Raw genomic sequence first — 21,311 nt, 5'->3', positions numbered from 1 at the left:
GGCTGCTTGCTGTTTTCTTCCAAATGCAAAGTATGGACCCTTTTTTTCATTCTCACATATCCACTGCTACAGACATTTCATCCCAAGTTTGCAACCTCCCAACTTCGATTCTAAGAGACAAAACTATCTTAATTATCCACCTAGACTTAAGAGCACCACACACATCCAATACTAAATAACCAGAACTAACCAGCGGCAGAAGAGCACATACATACAACTGCTATTGCAAAGCACAGTATCACAGAAGCAAAGTACTAAAATGAAAGTACGAAGTATTACTAGCTCTGTCCTTCTACCAAGCGAAAGGGAAAAAAATAAGTGTGACCAGATATTGCTTATAAACAAACCCTAAACCCACAAAGAGCAAAGCACTACTGGGAAACTGAATTTCTTTTCACCACCTCTTCCTACCAAGCTTTAAACTAAGCAGCCTCTTCCCCTTGTACCTCATTTACGCACCTTCCCTAACCTTTCCTTTCCCCTGCTTTCCGATTATAATCATTATTATGACGCTTCGCTATGGCGAAGATCCGACTTCTGATCGTTAACGTGTAGAATGGGGGGTGGGTGGGGAGGATTGGAGGGTGTTTCGGCGATCTCGAGATTCGTCAAGATAGCAACACGAACCCATCCGTGCAATTCTAAGCACGCGTTAAGGGGAGAGAGAGGGAGGGAGGGGAAAAAAACAATAATAAGCGAAAAGCCTAAACACGCCTCAGTAGGAAGTTACGTCCCATTGAACTCAGTGGGACTTCACTTCCAAGTAAACACGGTTAATCGGAAAGCTGCCAAGACCTTCCCAAATTCTCCTCAGCCCCCGCCCCATTTTTCTGTCCACCCCCCTCCTTTTGCATCCATTTATAATTCACCTCAACGCTCTTTTATTAGTCACTTCACGGACATCCTGTCACCTCCCATTCCCACAAAGCCTGCCTGGAGCAGCCCGGCTCGGCCACCGCTCGCTCTCCTCGCGCGGCGGCTCCCCTTCAATTGCGACTTCCCAAGACCTTGCTCGTTCGCGTGGTCTCCTCCCCTCCCCTCCGCCGCCCAAAGCCCAGACAACTCCCCAGCTCGTAGCCCGCCCGCTCCCGTTGCCTTCCCGCCCCCCCTCCCGCCAGGGCCCCATTACCTGGTGCGGGCGCCCGGGCACCCGGCGGGGCTCGAGGGTGCCCGTGTCCAGCGGGACTGCCCCTGCCTTGGCTGCGGGCTCCTAACTCGGGCAGGCTCGGCCCATGGAGATGTGGTGGGGCAGGCGGCGGCGGCTGGAAGTGCGCGGCGGCGGCGGCGGCTGTAGCGGTGGTGCCGCCGTTCATGGCGAGGAGGCTGAAGAATCCGGAGCGAGAACGGGAGCGAGTCCGGGGGGGCTCCGGTGGCGGCGAAGGGCCCCCAGCGGGACGTAGCGGCGGCGAGGGCGGCAAGAAGGCGAGCAAAGAGGGTGGCGAAGGGGCGCCGGAAGGAGCCGCCGCTCTGCCGCCACCACTACCGCCCGTCCGCCCCGCTGCTTCCCCGCCGGCCTGGCCGTGACGCTGGGGCTCCAGGCGCTCGTCGGCGCCGACGGCCCCTGGGTGATGGTGGTGGGGCTTGGCGGGGTCCCGGTCACGGAGGCGGGCGGAGGCAGATAAGGGGCGGGAGTCGGGCTGCTGCACCGTGCGGGGTGGCGAATTGGCGGCCACCGGCATTCGGCCTCGCGGAGGGGCCGGGGGTGGTCTGCGCCCAGCCCAGCCCCGCTCGAGATAAGGGGGTGATGGTAACAGCCCTTCCTCCCCGAGGAGTTGGGGCGGGCAGCCTGCGAAATAGGGGAAGTGCGGCGCGGGTGGTAGAAAAAGAGAGGGGAGGAAACTTCCTTAAGAGGAGGAGGAGCAGCAGCAGCCGAGCAAAGTACACCGGGGGGTGGGTGAAAGGAAGGGTGGAAAGGAGGCGATGACCGCTTACCCGGACGGGCAGTTGCCTCCGATTTGCCCCTTCCTGCCTGGCCCGCGGGTGGGGGTACCGGGGCTGGGGCTGGAAGGCTTAATTCGGTGCAATAGCAAAAACAAAAGGCGGTCTTGCTCAGGAAACGCAGCAGCTGCTCGCGCACCGCCTCCCTGCCGGAGCAGCAGCAGCAGCACGCCGTGTTAAGAGGAGTGGGGAGGGGGGTAAGCGAAGGGCATCCACGCAGTGAATGTCTGAACGGCACCTTTCTCCGCCCCAAAGCACCGCTGAAAAAGCCACTCTCCGCTTCAGATCCAGACCCAGGGCAAAGTAAGGAAGGAAAAGGAGTCTAGGCTAGAGGCGCGCGTAGCGTGCGCCCGTCTCCAGTAATAACATCCGAGTCGGTCTTTGTGCGGGTAAGCGTGTATCCTCTGTGCGCGTGTGTGAGAGCCGCCGCCGTCTCCCTCTTTCTCCACGGCAGGGCTGGGGGATCAAGCGCGCCCCGGCCTCTCCCGAGCGATGCAACTTTTTCCCCCTTCTCTCTCTCTCTCTGCTACTTACAGCTTCCTCTAGACAACCTCGATTTAAAAAAAAAAAACTACGCTGGCTGCTGCTTCCTTTCTCCCAGCCGCACCACTGGCTCCGGCTGAGCTACGCAATCGGCCTGAGAAGCGCAGCATAAATTACACGAGCAAGGGGGGAGCACAAGTCCGCCTGGTCTTTAAAGCTCCCTAGTAGCCCAATCCAGAGAAGCGGAAAAGGGGGAGGGTAAAATGCGAGCCTCCGCAGAACAGGCACTCGTGCAGAGAGACAGTGGCCGACTCATCGTCCGCGTTGCTGGCGTTCGTTCTTCCTACCTACGCGAGGCAAACGCGGCACTGGCCGGATTCGTTTATTTAATCGCCAGCCTGGACAAAAAAATACACTGTATTCCTAAAGCGAGCGCCCCGCCGATTCTTTCCTACTTCGCAACGCTCTTGGAGTGGCTGTTTACTGGACGCGGGGCGGACGCGGATCATTCTCGGCGCTGTAACTCTGCCAACGGCCGCTAAAGGCGCACCTTCAGCCTCACCTGTCCTGACGTGAATCGAGTATTCTCCCGTAATTAGCGCCCTTTTATTCATCCCGACGGTATTTATCGGGATACCTGTAGGAGCGGTTGTTTCATCACTCTTCCCAAGAGGAGGCGTGGAGATTTATTATCCACTCTGGTTATATAAAGGGAGCTTCGATTCATGAGAATTTGAAAAACTCTCAAGGTTTTGTCAAAAGTACTCTAAAGCGGTTGTCCTTCCCACCTCCGCCCAACCTCGAGTTTGGAGTAAAGAAGAAAGGTTGCCAGGATCCGAAGACAAAATTCTTCTTTCCTTGTTCACCTGTAAGAGTAATCTAATTGGAATTTTAAATGATAACTAAAGGCTTTTAGGGAGCATATTTCTTCGACCTATAAAAGACTTAAGGCTCCCGTCACGTATGCTAGTCACTCTTCACTTCGTCACGTGTGTACAGTACATCCCTCATAAAGGAAGGGGTTAACATTCAGATGAAGGATGGAGGCACGTGTTTTATATGCATCCGGGAATCTGGTCATTGCTAAGCTAAAAGATTTGTGACTTTGTTAGTGGGAAGTTGCCAGGGGGAGTGAAAGGCTTTTTCCTGAGGAGTTCTGACCACGGGATACGAAGAGTTTCCATAAAGACAAGAAACCTCGTCTGGTTACAGCGACCGCGGGGTGAAATGTTCAAAGATCAATAACACTGGAAAGCTTTGCCTTACAGGCAGACCTGAGCAGCCAAACCCGGAATCATCCTCACTCCTCCCCCGCATTTTCCCTTCTTTGTTCCCGGAAATACTGGGACGGGGGGGGGGGGGAATAAAAAAAACAATGGAAAAAGTCTCTTTTCAGTTATCCCTTATTCTGTGATGCAGCAGGGAAGTCCACTTTAGGCATATCTTTTGAGGAATCCCTCAATTTAGCAAACTACAAAACTTTTTTCCCCTCCTTTGGTCTACCTAGAGAGGGGAAAAAACAGATACAGTTTATTATTTTTAAAATAATGTATTCTCCCTTCTCGACTTTGTCGCCTTTGGCTGGAACCCTTCTTCCCTTGCGAGCTTGGTGGAGGGCATGGGAGGGGGAGGGGGCGATCGATTGGGCAGCCGGGCGATTGCACGAGGCTGATCGCGGGGCTCCGGGGCTGGATCGTTCCATCCATCGGGCGTTTAGGTTGTGACAGCGGGGAGGGAGTGGGGAGAGGGAGAGCGGGACAGAAGAGCCGCCGGACAAAGCTGGGGCCTGACGGAGGGAGGTGCTGTAAGAGCCGGAGAAAGAGAAGGAGGAATCAATTATGTTCCAACCCACGCCGCGGCGCTTTGTTGACAGCGGGCTTTGTGGCCACAGCTTGCCTCTGCTGCTGGGGTGATCTTGACTAAACTTAGGCGGCAATATCAACCGTGCAGCAGCAGCGCTACTAGAGTATAAGTTATTTTGCTTTTCAACAGCTTTCAGGCCCTTGTTTGTGGGTACTGGGCATTCACCTTAGATTGGGCCACAGGATATGAATACGCCGAGCCTTTTCGGACAGTTCCAGGGGGGAAAAAGTCTAAGTGATCCCGATGAGACTTTGTGTTCTGGAAGAAAAAAGGCTCGGGCACGAGCTGTCAGGGTCGGTACAAGCCTTTAAAAGAAGAAGGGGGGTGGGAAGCGAGGAGCATCTGGCCAAGCACGCTGCAGACTGGCAGGAAGCTGTCGCCGTGAACAAACGCTGACGGGGTGGGGGGCCGGGGCTGCATCCTGACGATTTTCTCCCGTCTTGCGAAGTGTAATACATACACGAACACGAGTTAATTGTGTGCCGGCTGTCTGAAAGCTTGGCCCAGTAGAGCCTGCTGTGTGACACATGCTCAGAAATGCATTAACGGGAATTAAGACTTTCTGGATAAGTAGGACGGCAGCCTAAAGGGTGTTAACAAATGTTAGTGAGGATTGGGTGGTTAGGCTGTATACCAACACAATTAAAAGTAACTGCATGTCCCATGTTCAAAAACATCTTCAATCACACAGACAATTCAGATTTATCCATAATGCGCCCAAACTAGCCCTTGACTGTCACAGAGTACTTGGTATATAGGTGAGATGGATATTTGTCTGTATACATGAGGGTTGTTTTCTAAATAGATTTAGAATCCTAACCATGTTTACCTCTAAACTGAACTGAAACCCATGAGAAACTTCAATTATTATTTTTTAAAATTTTAGGCTGTGTTCATATGACCCATGCAATTGTGATTAATCATTGGTTACTCAAAATCCATTTTATGATTCCAGTCCACTATAAATTCACACCATACAAATGTGGTTGGCTAATTTATGGTCTGGTGCATTGGTACAAATTCAGCCATCATTTGGCTAACTTTACTAGACATTAAGAACGGAAAATAATCTAAAACCACAGTTTTGTAAACAACAACTATACATTTAAGAGTATAGTTTACTTATTGGAGCAGGAGCTTTGGAACCAAAATGCAGAACTTAAAAACAAAAATATTTCCAGAGAAATGGGCTACTTTAGTTGGTTAGTATTCACACATTATTACCCCTGTCAGCAGGTAAGGAATACTTAACCCTGGTGTTATTTATTTATTTATTTAGAGTGTCTCTTGAGGCCAGGCGTGCAGAATATGAGCCTGATGATTAATTTTCAGTAGATAATCCCAGATGTTTAATTAGTGCAGCAATGGCCTGTTCCACTGTCAAAATTAATCAGAAAAGGTGTCTTAAGCAGCAAACTGATAATTTTGTTTAGAAGCTTAAAACTGAAATGTTTGGTTAGTCTAAGAAATCTTTTGGAATTAACCAGTGCTGTTTCAAAAATACCTATTGCTGGAAGAAGTTACATTAATATTTGCTTATTTGTTTGTAATAGAAGATATTTAGTAAAATGGTATTAATTTAACTTGTGGGCAGGGTTTAGGAGTTATAATCAAATAGCAATCTCTCTCTCTCTTTCTGTCTGTGTGTCTGTCTCTCGTCTCTTGTTTCTGTTTTGCTCTGTCTCTGGTTTTTAACCAGTTTATTACTTAACAACTCATTAAGGTATCTTTTTGACAGTGAAGTAAGTCCAGCATAATTTGTGGCATTGTCTATATTGCCAAAGCAAATTTTCATATTTTCTTGTCATAATTTTAACATGATTTATCTCAAGGTAAGCTACACAGCTCATCCCTAGGACAGGAGTACTAGGAGGAATGCCGTTTCTTTTTTTAAAAGTAAACATTAAAAACAAAAGTAAACATTAAAAATGTTGGACATAGTGCGACATTTCTGGCATAGTCATTTCCATAGAGTTATTAGATCTTACAACAATAACAGTTTGTATCCATTACATAGGTATGTGTAATTGGTCAAATTATCTACCCGTTAATCCTTTCGTTATATAGTTACTATCAGTACATATATGTATCCAGATCCTACCTATCATACAATATTAATACCATATTTCCAATTCTTAACATCCGTGTTTTTCTGTCCCGACCATTTTCCCTCGTTTCTAACCATCGGTACCGTTTGTCTCAGATTTTGTGGTATTCTGTCTCACCCTTGTCCTTGAGCTCTAGAATCAGTCTGTCCATTTCTGCGCATATTAGTATCTTATTTGTTATTTCTTGTTCTGAGGGGATCGAAGAATGCCTTTTCAATGGCAGCCCCTGCTCTATGGAACACCCTGAGCCCCAGATCTCCACAGGCCTCTCTAGCTTTCTAGCTGCCCATAAAGCTTTGAAGGCCTAGCTTTGACTTGTACAAGGTTTTTGTTGAATTTAAAGGGTTTTGTTTTAACATGCTTATTAGTCTTAGTATAGTTTCTATTTATAAGATGGGTGGTTATATACAATACATGTTTTAAATAAATAAATAAATTATACCCCTGGGCCCTGGCTTTGTATTTATGTAAAACTGGTAAGGACATTGCTTTGGTTTCCTAATGACTGAGCTTACATATCCTGAGAAAGCAATTGTTCATGTATAATTTCTGCCCATGAGGAGGAAATACATAGAGGATCAGTAGCTTTGTTAATGCTAAGGAATTTATTTAGCCATAAACCAGGCTAATGGTTAGCTGTCCGTTTCAATTGGATATATGGTGTTTGGCTATGAGTCATAGTGGCATAGTAGTTAAAACGCAGTATTGCAGGCTAACTCTGCCCACTGCCAGCAGTTCCATCCTGACTCAGCCTTCCATCCTTCTGAGATGGGTAAAATGAGGAGCCAGATTGTTGGGGGGCAGTTTGCTGACTCAGTAAACCACTTAGAGAGTGCTGTAACTATTATGAAGTAGTGTCCAAGTCTAACTGCTTTTGCTCTTGCTATAAGGCCATGCTAAACATACACTGTTTTTACACATTACTCTACGCCATGCAGTTGTTAAATAAGGCCCAATCACAAATCAAACTACTATAAACTATGATTTGCAAAATGGAAGGGCTGAGTTTTCATAACACCCTAAGCGAAAACTAAGTGAAGTGTACTACCGGTATGTCTGGATGTGAAAAGCACAAGCACTGCTCAACCTCTTTTACCCCTGCCTCTCATTTTGCCAAGATAGTAGGAATGTGAGTAAGGGGCCCCTTGTGGGGAGAGATCAGAACAAACCAGGGAGTTGCTAACCAGAGCTCTGCCACACTTGTCATTTTGTCCCTCCAGAATCCATCACAGAATTTCTTTCCCCTGGGGGATCCAGAGTCATTTCTAACCAGCTTCAAAGAAAAATAACTTTCAAGTGGGGATTTCTAACCAATAATTGCTTGAGAAAGAGCTAAACATTTCCTTGCTTATTCGCCAGTTCTCTCCTGAAATATTTATTATAGGAGAAAGGTGAGCTTGAACATTGTTTTCTGTAGTCCATCCCATTTGATCCTCTCAGTAGGAAGAAGTGGATATGTAAGGCGAAGGGGTTTTATCAAGGCTTTCTGTCATGCTATTTAAGCCTGAAACCCTTCATTGCTAAAGTACAAGAAATTGGGTGGGAAACTACTATATCCTACAACACTTGGGAAATCACCTGTCTCTACAATTCTGAAAATAATAGTGATTGCTTAGATGCAAAAAGACAACATTTTGATTTTTTGGACATGTTATTTATTTCCATTAAGTTCTTTTGTTTACTCCTTTATTTTTGTTTTAATGTTTTAAAAAGTATTTTTTTATTGTAATAGCAATTCTTTGTGATCCAACTTGAGAGCACGCTGAAAGGCATGGTATAAATTATTTTATTCATTATTAGCATCACCCTCATCTTTCAATAATCTTAACTAGTAAAATAGCTTACTGCATTATCATCTTATTCTCCCTACCCCCCCTTACTTTTTTTCAGAATTGATATCAAAGCACAATGCACACATTACCCTGCGTTAACCTCACTAAATGAATAGTGTAGAAATCTACAAATGGAAATACAACTGCGTCTGTGCAAAGTCCCATTTCATTTCATTGGGGAAATTTTCTTGTGAATATTTTCTTTGCTCAGAATTATAGCTAGTTAAAATCACAGAAATCATTTTCAGAGGAAGTATATCAAGACTTGCAGTGATTAATTAAATGTAATTGAGAATGCAAATTGGTATTTTTGGCCATGGTTATCTACTTAACTTCTACACCAGTGATTCTCAACCTTAGCAATTTTAAGATCTCTGGACTTCAATTCCCAGAATTCCCCTGCCAGCATGGGAATTCTGGGAGTTGAAGTCCAGATATCTCAAGGGTGCTAGGGTGAGAAACACTGTTCTTCACAGTATATGGTATCATCACAGCTGGACTTTAAGGAGTTTACAAACCTGAATACAACTGTCCCCCTCAGCCAACAGGACAGACTTAATATCTGTTGAAAAGGCGATTGCATGGTTTCTTGAAAGGGGTTCTCCCCAATAAGTTCACCCAGTCCAGATTCTAAAATGGCATAATTGAAATCTACAGCTAATGAGCCTGCTTAGCTCAAATTAATCTCTATACATTGATTTTCCCATTTCTCTGCCTATTTCCTTTACCTTCTCAGACCTGAGAATATTGTTTCATATTACCACCCTTTCTTTTGTTCTTGCATAATTTCATCACCATTCACTTCTTTTTCCAGATTCCCATCTTTTATACAAATTCCTTTGAACCATTCTACCAGAATGAACCAACCAACTGTATACCCTTGGTTCCCATTTATTTTCACAGCTTAATCTGAACATAATATCTTTAAGTCTAAAAATGTAACATGGTGAATAATGAATCTCAATTTTCTATTCTCTCAGATCCTGAATGGAGTTGTTCTCGGGCCCCAGAATGGACCTCAACCAGTGTCTATGGATTTTCATGTGCATGCAAAATCAAATTCATTTGGAACAAACAGTTTAACCCTAAAGGAATATCAGATAATCAAAAGACACAACATAAATATAAATGTATTGATAATGTATAGTCCAGAAATATAACAGGTATTAGATTAGGAGCATTAAATCAGTTAATTAATTTTAATTGAGTACCATTCTTTAAATAGTTAATCATTAAAATGGATATCTTTTCAAGAAGATTTCTCTGCTATTTAAGTAAGTGAACAATAACTTACACCTTATTATATAAAAGGCTCCATACTCAGTCTTGTAAAGAAATACAATTTTTAATATCTTATTCTTCATTATAATGTATCAAAACCATAGAACTACAATTATTTTAAAAAAACAGAGATGAACTTCCAAATACCTACAATTAGGATTTGTTCTCGGTAGTTAAAATTATTCACCTGCATATAAATCTACCAAGCTTTAATTAAAAGAATGTATCTCATACAATAACTGAGGCCAACCATCACTTATTCCATTCAAGACCTTTATTTTTGGATGCCCAAAGTCTGGGACAAAGAAGCAAGTTTCAGGGCTTCACAGAAGGCCAAAAGGTTTGGAGCCATCTGAATCTCAAGTGCTTTGTTGTTCTTCAGGAAAAACACACCCCCAGTGTTCCATCAGGGGACACTTTTGTAGAAGGGACCTGTAGCATTCCCAATCTGCTGAGTCATGTGGCATAAGCAGAGATGATTTGAGATAGGTTGTGTGGCACGCCAACAGACAGTGGAACTGGCAGCAGATTCAGACAGTGAGGAGGTTGGGGAGGAACATGGGCCAGTCCTGGAGTCTGGAGAAGTCTCCAACGAGGGTCTGCTCCAGAGGCTGAGATGGGGCCAGAGCCATCTGACAGTTATCAGTTGCCTTCAGAGTCAGACATCAGTGAGACAGACGAACAGCTGGAGCCTGCTCCCAGTGTGCACATGTACAGAGATGCCAGATGAAGGGAACAGCTAAGGAACAAGGGTCAACTTGGGAGTAAGGCCACAGGTGGATGGTGAATGGCCCCTCCCATAGGGAATAAAAGAGGACCCAAAGGGGAGGGGTGTTTGCAGGAGACAGTCTATTCCTGCATTCTTGCCAAGTATTGCGGCATCTGAAAGATATCAGCCTGGCCATTCTCCAAGCCTGTTAAAGATTGGTAATTGTGAATTACCTTGAAAGATTGTGGGAGAGGAAAGACTTTGCTAGAGACGAATTCACTATAAATTAAATAAAAGGATTTATCGGGATGAGGACTCGGTTTCGTGCTGCTAGGGAAGCCTAGGTCAGAACAATAGGTAATCACAAAAATAACCCAGCCTAGTACCATAACATATTTATAACAGATCTAAATTCTACCTATACGGAGCCAGTGCAAGTTGTGAAGCAATGGTATTTCACAAATACACCAAAATGCACACATAACTACTCATACCTCTGCATTCTGGACCAATTGCAGCTTCCAGGTGTTTTCAAGGGCAGCCCTATGTAGGGTGCATTGCTGTGATCCAAACAGGAGGTGATTAAGACGAGATCATAAGCAAGGCGTTCCAATACAGGAAAGGGCACAACCGGTGCAGGAGATGGATTTGTGCAAAGAATCGTCTTAGGTGCTACTTGCTTTGTCTGCAGCAGCTGAAAGTCCAAGAGGACCCCAAAATATGCATAGGTTTTGTATGGGGGCGTGCATTCCCATCTAGACCTAAAGATAGACAGTTTTCCAAATTGAGGTCCCAAAACGCATAGCAACTTGGTCTTGTTTGGATTAAGTAAAAGCCTGTTATCCATCAAGGCTTCCCATAGCTTTCAGACTGTTTACTCTTTCAGGGTATTCAAATAAAAAAAAAATATCTCAAAGGTTTCAGGAATAAATGAAAGAGAATATTTGTAGCTAAAGGGTGAAATGAGTGGTACTTGGTGCTCTCTGAGCTTGGTTGTTTTCTTGAATATTACCTAGTTTGGGTAATGAAATGTCAAGAAAACAGCCAAACTCAGCACCATGGACACAACAATATGATTTTATATTTTGAGCTAAAACTGTCTTGAAAACCTGCCAATTTTCCTTAGTTCTCTCTTACACCAAGAGAAGCTTAGAAAATTAGTTGGTTTGTTTTTTATTTACCAGTAGTTATATTTTTATGCTTGTTTTACATTTGTTTGATATTTTTAATCTGTCCTGTTATTCCCCTCCCCACTTCTCCCTAATGTTTGTATTTTAAATGTTTGTTTATGAAATATAATGAAAATATTTGAAAAAAAAAATTCCCCAAAGGTGTAAGTCTGTACTACGTATGACAAAGAAACAATATACAAGGTGTACCAATAGTCAGGCCTAATAGACAAATTATTATATAGATTAGATTGCATATTTGAACAGGTTGCCATTTCCTTTTCAACATTTCCTGACTCATTTTACATGTGACCTTTGAATATACCTAAGTACAGTAGAATCTTCTGTGGGGGGAAAAAGAATTAGTAAAATATTGTGATTGGCCTATAAAGCCTGACTTGATACACCCTTTTTTATTTAAAAGCATGACTAATGTTTCATTTTTATGTTGAAAGAGTGGGAGAATTATTGATGGTGAGAAGTTACAAATGTGGGATGGAACTTTTTTTTTGTAGTGTCAAAGGTGGTTAATGGAAAAACAGACACTGAAAAAAAGAAAAGCAGTGAATGAAATGACTATGAAAATAAAAAAGTCAGTTGATCATGAAAAATAAAAATACTTGAGAAATGTAATTAATCATCAGCAGGATATGCAGTAAACAAAAAAGAATGTGAAATGCTTGGAACCAGTGTTAAGAATTAGGTTAAAAAAATGCCATGACAGGAAGTAAAAAATAATTGGTACAGAGATGATGTGAAAGAAGGTCTGGATGGAGAAATTACTTACTTATTTAGAAATGTTATATGGCTGCCTAGCATAAGCAAATTACTCTGGACAGCAAAAAGAATACAAAAACTGAACAAAACAGACAAGACGATTGAAAGCAATCATAATAGAATACAAGAAACAAAAAATCTTGTAGTTCCCCCAAATTCCATTAATATCTTGGTCCGAACACCTGCATTCTGCCAATATAGCAGTTTGAAAGCACGTAAAAAAATGTAAGTAGAAAAATAGCCTTTGGTAGGAAGGTAACAGCGTTCTGAGTGCCATCAGCATTTAGTCATACCAGCCACATGACTACGGAGACATCTTCGGACAGCGCTGGCTCTTCGGCTTTGAAATGGAGATGAGCACCACCCTCTAGAGTTGGGAATTACTAGCACATGTGTGCGTGGGGAACCTTTACCTTTAACACCTGAGAGAAAAGCAGGATTTTTTCTACAGCTTTCTGGAACGTCAGCTAGATTGGAGCTAACGATCTCAGGGGAAAAGATCTATCAGGAAGGGGCTTCAAAGAGAAGGTATGTCTCTTCATTCCCACAGGATGGTGGACTAATGCACAGGTACAGTATAGGTGGTACCTTGCTCAATAGTAGTAACTGTGAGAGGGATCTTGGAGTCCTAGTGGACAACCATTTAAATATGAGCCAGCAGTGTGCAGCAGCTGCCAAAAAAGCCAACACAGTTCTAGGCTGCATAAACAGCTTTATTGGCCAAGTTTGATTGGACACACAAGGAATTTTTCTTTGGTGCGTATACTCTCAGTCTACATAAAATGAAAGATACATTAGTCACAAATCATAACATACTTAATGATAGTCATAGGGTACAAATAAGCTCTTTTCAGAGGCCGCAAGGTCACACAAGAGCATTTTTCAAAGTTACTAGGCCTCAGGAGCTGTCTTGGATGGAATTTTGAAAAATATTTACAATTGGGTAAGTATTTGTGTCTATGGAGATTCTCAGTCATCCAGGTCATGGTTATCCCAAATGTGCTTCCCCTCCCCCCCAAAAAAGACAACTGGATTTTGTTTTTTTTTCCTTGAAGACGTTTTGCTTCTCATCCAAGGAGCTTCTTCAGTTCTGATCAAATAGTGGAGGATGGAAGGATTTATATTTCTTGCAGTCATCTGCTTGTTAGCATTCTTTTAATGTCCCACTTTTGGGACAATTATGTAAGTATTTATTTATTAAAGAACACATTTAGATAATTTAATTTATTACTCTTTGTTATGAATTCTCTTTTGTCCACAGGGTGGAGTATGACATGTCAGCAGGGTCAAGATAGGTATTTTCTGAATTTTCAACATGCCAAGGGCAAAAATTTTGTCCCTATGCCAGAAATTTGCTATAAGTCAGTGCAGTAGTGTCACATGAACAAACCCAACATTGTATACATTGTTGCCTTTTGGAACCAATTGAAGCTTCCATGTGCTTTTGAAGGGCAACCCTGTAAAGCCTCCAGAAGAGTGAATGGAATTAAAATAAAAGTAATAAAATTATTTGACGTAAAACTGAAATAATTATCAAGATTTGTATGACAGTAATAATGGTACCTTGAAGAGTGAAATTGAAATGAATGGTTTTATTATTAATTTCATTGAAAAAAATAAGTAAAAAGGAAGTCACAAATGCTTTGAGGATGTTGGGAAATGGTAATGCCCAGTTATGGATGTTATATCTGGAGAAATGTTAAATTTTATCAATGGCGTTTGCTTATGAAGTGCTTATACAATCTAATACTGTGCATGTTAAGATGACTTCTGTGGCAAACAATTGGAAAAATGCCATTATTCTCCCATAAAAGGGAAAGATAGAAACAATGATGCAGGAATACACAGAAGTTAGTTTCTTAAATACACTTAAGAAGATTTCTGTTTCAAAGTGTTGTGGCCAACTTGGATTCAGAAGAGTATAAGCAGGAAGATGCTACTTGAAGTGTGCTAGACAAATGTCTGGAAGAGTAGAAAGGTGCCAGTTAGAGGCCCAAAATGAAAACCAGTTTCAGGAGGAGAGTAGCAATCAGGAATATGGGGCTAATGGACCTGGGGAACATGTGGGGCAGCTGATGGCATCAGATGATTGGATGCTGGATTCCTAAAACAGGTATGCAGACTGCAAACCAGTGCAAAGGCATTTGACATGTCTCCTCAGCCATCAAGTCCTCGATTGTCTGGAGCTGGAGCAGGTACTATTTAGGAACTGCTATTGCCAGCAATCCTCTGTTGGAAACAAACCATTCCACTTAGCAGAATTCCATGGAACCCATTGCTTGTGGAAACATTGCCCTTTGACCCCAAACTGACTGATGACCTGTGCTTGGGACTTTTAGACTTCTGTACTACGACCTGGCCATTCTTCTGTTCTTCCCCTTAGATCAAAGGTGGAGAATGATGGCCCCTTTATGACTAGTGGACTTCAACTCTCAGAATTTCTTAGCCAGCATGACTGGTTCAGGAATACTGGGAGCTGAAGTTCACAAGTCATAAAGGGGCCATCGTTTCTCGCCCCTGCCTTTGATGCTGACTGTTTGGAATTCTTTGCTAGCAAGCCGTTTTGGAAAGGGGCCTTTTTTCCTGCATGTCTGCATTTGTACCCATGCGGTGCCTGCTTTGCTTTACACAAACCTGAAGCCTTGTAACTAAATTCTTTGGGATAGGACAGGAAGGGTGCCAGGGAATGACAATGAGCAGAATTTGAAAAAAAGCATGTATCTGGTATGAAAATCAGATTTCTCCATTCATTGGAAATGTATGAATGTAAGAAAGGTTATGTTAATTTTAAGAAAATGAATCATAAAGTCAATAGACTTGCAATATAGAATATTTTGGGCCTTGTTTGTAGAATGGTTTGTAATTTGAAGCACCAAGTCCAAGGACGTTGATGCCATTCTATTTATTATAGGGCATTTTAGATTAAAATTACTATTTAAATGAATTGGCAGCCATTGCTGGGCTAGTGTGTAATGAACTCCCAACACCTACTGCCAGATGAAAGGCATCTTGTTGCATTTTGCATCGCTATGGAATTCAAATTTGGTTGCTGAATTTGATAAAATGTTATATCAAGGAAGTAATATTATCAAGAATAAATGGAAGGTTTAAAAAATAGCTCAGCATAAATTAGGAACATGGCTAAGATGCATGTTAACTCTCTGATTCATGTGTTTATGGATCAATAGATAAGGTAATTCAGGTAATGTTAGAGGGATTGGCAGTGAACGTGAACATACACGTACTCTTGAATGCATACAATATAAAAGCTGTGGCTTGACGCATGAACATGCTGCTTTTTTGTTATGAGCCCTGAAATATGGAAGAGCCTTTTCCTGGACAATCTGATGCAGTTGGCTGAGAATCGGAATTATTTCCAATCAGGATTTGAAGATGAACGGATCAGACTTGTTCTTGACAGGGAAAATGAAGTGAATAGCTAACAATTATAGATACTATAAATGGCTGTGAAAGTTCTTTGCTGTTCAAGGTCTGGACGCAACACAACGCAGTAAATCTGTGCATAATATTTTGTTGTTGCAGCACACATCTTCCTCAAACAAGACATTATTGCTCTGGTCACCTCCACTTCCACCCTTCTAGGTCTTTGCAAGACAATGTTGCCACGTAAAGATTCTTCTAAACTCAGTTCTATTATACTCAGCCTTAACACTCAGTTTACACAAAAGTCTCAACATCTATAAAGGAGCATGCAATCATTTGCCTTTTACCAAAAGTCTTGCACTAGTTGGGAGAACATACTGTTTCACTGTGGTTGCTCCTCTTCTAGATGCTGCCAAGTTCTCAGCCAGCTTCCCACTCGCTTCTTAAACTATTGCTTTGGAGAACTAGCTGGGCTTCACACCATGCTCCAGGCAGGACACCCACCAGGATATGCTGTTTACTGTAGCTTGTGGGCCTGGCAGTTGATTGATAGTGGTCTGGCCTTCCTGTAATAGCTATTAATCTTCTCACAGTTGCCTCCCAGTTTCCTCGCTTATATTCAGCTTGCAATCTCCATTTCTCCTACATGCCCACACCCACTCTGTTTTAGCATTTGCTTTTGTAAACTAAGGGTCTTAGTGGGGTGACACTGCCTCTGGATGTCTTGCACATCTTTGAAAATGCCAGGGTGTGACTTAGTTAGCTGGACAGCTGGACAGCCGGCTTGAATGCCTGTGAGTGTGAGGGAATGGCTAAATGCCTGAGGGAAGCAGAGGCAAAACCTGTCTGCATGCCTGCAGCTACTTTTGAAATCAGCAACGCCAAGTTCACTCCTTCATAATGGCAGAAACAAAACAAAAAAACCCAACAATAACAAAGAAGTAAATTAGGGGTTGAGAATGCAGGTCTAAAGATAATGGGGGGTTGTTGCAAAGTATGTGTGTTTCAAAAGAAGTAAAGGTACCTAAGTCTGCCCATTTTTCAATACAGAAATTAGAGCTGAGTATGATAGGGTTGGCTATGTGGCTAAGCTGCTGAGCTTGTCAATCAGAAAGTTCGGCAGTTCGAGTCCCTAGTGCAGCATAATGGAGTGAGCTCCCATTACTTGTCCCAGCTTCTGCCAACCTAGCAGTTCAAAAGCATGTAAAAATACAAGTAGAAAAATAGGAACCACCTTTGGTGGGAAGGTAACAGTGTTCCATGCATCTTTGGCATTTAGTCATGCTGGTCACATAATCATGGAAATGTCTTTGGATAGCGCCGGCTCTTTGGCTTTGAAACTGAGATGAGCACCACTCCCTAGAGTCGGGAATGACTAGCACACATGTGCAAGGGGAACCTTTACATTTACCTATGCTAGGAGAAGCATAAAAGTAATGCAACAGGAATAGGAGTCTGAAGAAGGGATGTGTGTCATTAAATAAGGTGAGAGTGGGTGCGGAATAAATATCTTTGGATTGCAAAATGAATGACCAGTATAAAAAAGGTACTTTGATAAGTTTGGCTATGTAGAAAGAATGAATGGAGAATCAACTTGTAAAATGAATATATGAAGGAAGAGTGAATGTATTGAGAAGTAGGGGAAGATGAAAATTTTTTTGATTGGATTTAGTGGAGAAATATAAAGGTTCCCTTTGCACATATGTGGTAGTCATTCCTAACTTTAGGGGGGGGTGGTCATCTACGTTTAAAGCCGAAGAGCCAGCGCCGTCCGAAGACATGTCCATGGCCATGTGGCTGACATGACTAAATACCAAAGGCACACTGAATGCTGCTACCTTCCCAACAAAGGTGGTTCCTATTTTTCTACTTGCATTTTACATGCTTTGAACTGCTAGGTAGGCAGAAGCTGGGAAAAGTAATGGGAGCTTATTCTGTTACGTGGCACTAGGGAGTCGAACTGCCGAACTTTCTGATCGACAAGCTCAGTGTCTTAGCCATTGAGCCACCGCATCCCTATTTAGTGGATAGGGTCCTCAAAAATAGATAGGTGAGATGTTTAAATGATTAAATAATAGAGTATGAATAGAATACAGCCTTGAAAGAAGCAATGATTGTTTGTAAGAACAGGGAATTATGAAGCAGTAGAGTGGAAATCTTGGTGTAAACTAGTTTTAGCTGTATTTCCTTATTTTATCTTTTGACTTATTATTTTTTTATACTTTGGAATCTTATTCCCCACTCTTCCTAAGATTTCATTGGCCCTGACTCTGCTGGTCTTTCAGAAGACCCCTGTAACCTGGTTATTCTCTGAGGCATTGGGTTTGGAAAGTTAGTGAGTCTGCCATTTATTTATTTAGTCAAATATGTACGAGATAACAGATATAAGTATAAACATAGACATGAACACAGGAAATGGGTACGAATAAATGGGGACAATAGGACAGGGACAGTAGGCATACTGGTGTGCTTATGCACACCCCCTTACAGACCTCTTAGGAAAGAGGTGAGGTCCACACTAGACAGTTTAAGGTTAAAGTTAGGGGGGTTTGAAGATGTAACAACAGACTCGGGTAAAGCATTCCAGGCATTGAGCACTCTGTTGCTGAAGTCCTATTTTCTGCAATCGAGTTTGGAGTAGTTTACCTTGAGTTTGTATCTATTGTTTGCCCGTGTATTATTGCGGTTGAAGCTGAAGTAGTCATTGACAGTTAGGACATTGTAGCAGACAATTTTGTGTACTATACTTAGGTCAGACCTTAATTGGTGTAATTATTGTTATTATTGTTGATAGTCCTTCTTGGCTGCCTCTTCTTCCTTCCTTCTTCTTTGACCATTTTTAGTTTTTGTTGTATTGACATTTTTTTAATGTTTATACTGATTTTTTAAAATCTTTATTTATCACCAGTTGCTGGGGTGATATGGACAACCATAAATTTGAGTGAGTGAGTGGGTGAGTCTTTCTCTTTGGGTGTATCTTTTAAAGCTAATTTGGTCTAGTGGTTAAAGCACTGGTCCAGGAGTTCTAGTACTGCCTTAGGCATGAAAGCTGGTTGGATAACTTTGACTTAGCCACTTCACTCAGCCAATGATGGCAGGCTCTGCTGACAAATGGGTTGGTCAATTCCTGTCACAGCCAGTCAGTGGTGGGATTCAGCCAGTTCGCACCTATTCGGGAGAACCGGTTGTTAACTTTCTAAGCAGTTCAGAGAACCGGTTGTTGGAAGAAATCTCCTTTTGTTTTTTTCCACTTTACAGGGCTACTCCTGTAAGGAAGGCAGGAAGGAAACATTCTGGTGTTGTTTCTAGCCTAATTTTTACTGCCCTGCTTACAGAAATTGCCTCTCCGGTTAACCCTTATTACATTGTAACAGTTAAGGTGAAGCACCCATCAACGTGAGCGACATTGAGTTGATCACACCCACCCAGTCACATGGCCATCGAGCCATGCCTACCCAGCTGGTCATTAGGGCAGAGAACCGGTTGTTAAATTATTTCAATCCCACCACTGCAGGCAGTAGATCACTCAGTGGAAAAAAGGCGGATCCTGTAGTTGTGAGACAACAAGGGGAAAGGAGGAAGGAAAGAAGGAATGTACATTTCACAGAAGGCAGCATACCTAAGAACAAGTGAAGTGTCTGTGTGCAGCTCTTAATAGATATACTGTTTTAAAGACCAGGATTTTTCACTTATCATAGGTGCAATTGCCATTATTATCTCTGATTTTTCAGAATTCTGGCCAATTCTTAACTAACACCATGCAAGTACGTGCTGCTTGATTGCTCACACTTTGTTGGTTGTACCAATTGAAAAAAGTGCTTCAGCCCCATTAGTTCTCCCTTGTGCTTAGGGATGTTTATTTTTTTACAACAGCAATCTTCACTGTAGGCCCAGTTATTAACCCTGTCCTTTGTTAGATGTTTGGGGCTAAGATTCAAAATGGAAGCTTGCCAAGTTAATAGTCTCTAGTCTATACTAATCTGGTTCAAGAGTAGCCTATCAAAACATGCTTCATATGCATGACTCAGTTATTCTGCTTCTTTTGCTTCCTGTACCGTTTGTACATGCACTTATCCAGAGTCTTAACCTGATGGATGGACAGTCAGTCTGCAAATGAGACTCTATACTCTATCATAGCCAGAATCTTGTCACTAGTACAATTATATGTAGCTGGCCCAGTTTCTACAGTGTTCCCGCCCGCCCAAAGGAATGTGCATAAGCAAAGAATTTGAACATGTACAAACCTATGTGAAAAACCCTCCGGATATCTTGGGAGTAGAGCAGAAGACAAACATTCATTCCTGCATCACAGAAAAGAGATAAATGGCTGGGTAATTTCGTAAATGTATCTTTAGTCAAGAAAATGATTCCAAATTTTCACCTATACAATTAGTTATCTATGTGACTTTATTGATTGCCTTAATATATCATCCTCCTTCCTTTCTCATTTTTGTTGCAAGGTGATTCATAAATATTAATACTAATTGATTTTGTGTGTGTGTGTGTGTATCAGTGGTGGGTTTCAAATTTTTTTGTAGGTGTGGCCTGCTTTGTGGGAGTGGCTTGCCAGTCATGTGACTGGGTGGGAGTGGCTTGCCAGCCATGTGACCAGATGGAGTGGCTTGCCAGCCATGTGACCAAGTGGGAATGTCTTAGCAGTCATGTGACTGGTGGGCGTGGCCAACTTGTAAAATGTGGTGAAACTCACTTAACAACACTCTTGCTTAGCAACCAAAATGTTGGCTCAGAAACTCTGGCATTTGAAGCATGCAAGTCTTAAAGCTGTCAAGTTACAAGACCCTTGCACACCTAACCCTTTAGAAAAAAAACCCCAGGGGTGTTCAAACTTGATAGCTTTAAGACTTTAAGGTTTAGATAGGACTCTAATTGCGAGGCAATTGGTGAGCCAGCCAATCAGTGAGCGGTGGCGGGGCAAGGGTGGTGCGGACAAGCGGGGGGAGGGAGCTGGAACCGGTTCTAAACGGCACGGTAGATTTGGCAGGAACTCACCCCTGGTGTGTGTGTATATGTATGTGTATGTGTATGTGTATGTGTATGTGTATGTGTATATGTATATGTATATGTATATGTATATGTATATGTATATGTATATGTATATATGTATAAATACATACATACATACATACATACATACATACATACATACATACATACATATTCCTGTTTTTGGCCAGCTAGAAATTTCACTTGGAAAAACATGATTAAAACATTCTGTTGTTCTACTGGCCTCGATGAGTGATTGACATCACCAAGCTCAAGTCAGTTTTGTTCTGACTATCAAGTGGTGACTACCTAAATGTTTTAACTATGGATCTGTTCATTGGAGAAATAGCACTTTCTTTTTTTATTTTTTTTATTTAATTTATATCCTTTCCATCTCACTCTTTCAGCAACTCTATATAGGCACATACTTGAAATGAATTTCTAATTCTATCCTGCCATAGCAATTAACACAAAGCAGTAAGAAAGATATGGAGAAAGGCAAAACATTAAAATGAAATAAAAGTTTCAAAGTAGCAAAAACTAAAATAATAAGACATCTAATAAACCTAAAAAATTAGAACATTTTCAAATTCAGGAAGAGAACTTTCAAGTACCACTATATGTATCTGAAACATGGCTCTTCCTAATAATCTGAACAGATGGAATCATATATACTAGCCTCCTTCAACCTGGTGCCCTCCAAATGCTTTGAACTTCACCAGCAGTAATTTCTAGAAATCATGAAAACTAAAGCTCAAGTCAG

General features: G+C 42.3%; 1 protein-coding gene across 1 annotated transcript in view; it reads right to left on the bottom strand.

The window, feature by feature from the left end:
- RNF38 (ring finger protein 38) overlaps positions 1 to 3,996 on the bottom strand; it is a 121,983-nt gene extending 117,987 nt beyond the window's left edge. Inside the window, exon 1 of the mRNA XM_032212808.1 lies at positions 1,130 to 3,996. Coding sequence (XP_032068699.1) covers positions 1,130 to 1,679 — 550 coding nt within the window. The 5' untranslated portion in view covers positions 1,680 to 3,996. The remainder of the gene's footprint in view (positions 1 to 1,129) is intronic.
- Positions 3,997 to 21,311: the final 17,315 nt, after the last annotated feature.

This window comes from Thamnophis elegans, chromosome 3 (genome assembly GCF_009769535.1).
Source record: "Thamnophis elegans isolate rThaEle1 chromosome 3, rThaEle1.pri, whole genome shotgun sequence".
NCBI lineage: Eukaryota > Metazoa > Chordata > Lepidosauria > Squamata > Colubridae > Thamnophis > Thamnophis elegans.
Note: the sequence above shows the minus strand (reverse complement) of the source record. Positions and strands in the feature narration are given on the sequence as shown.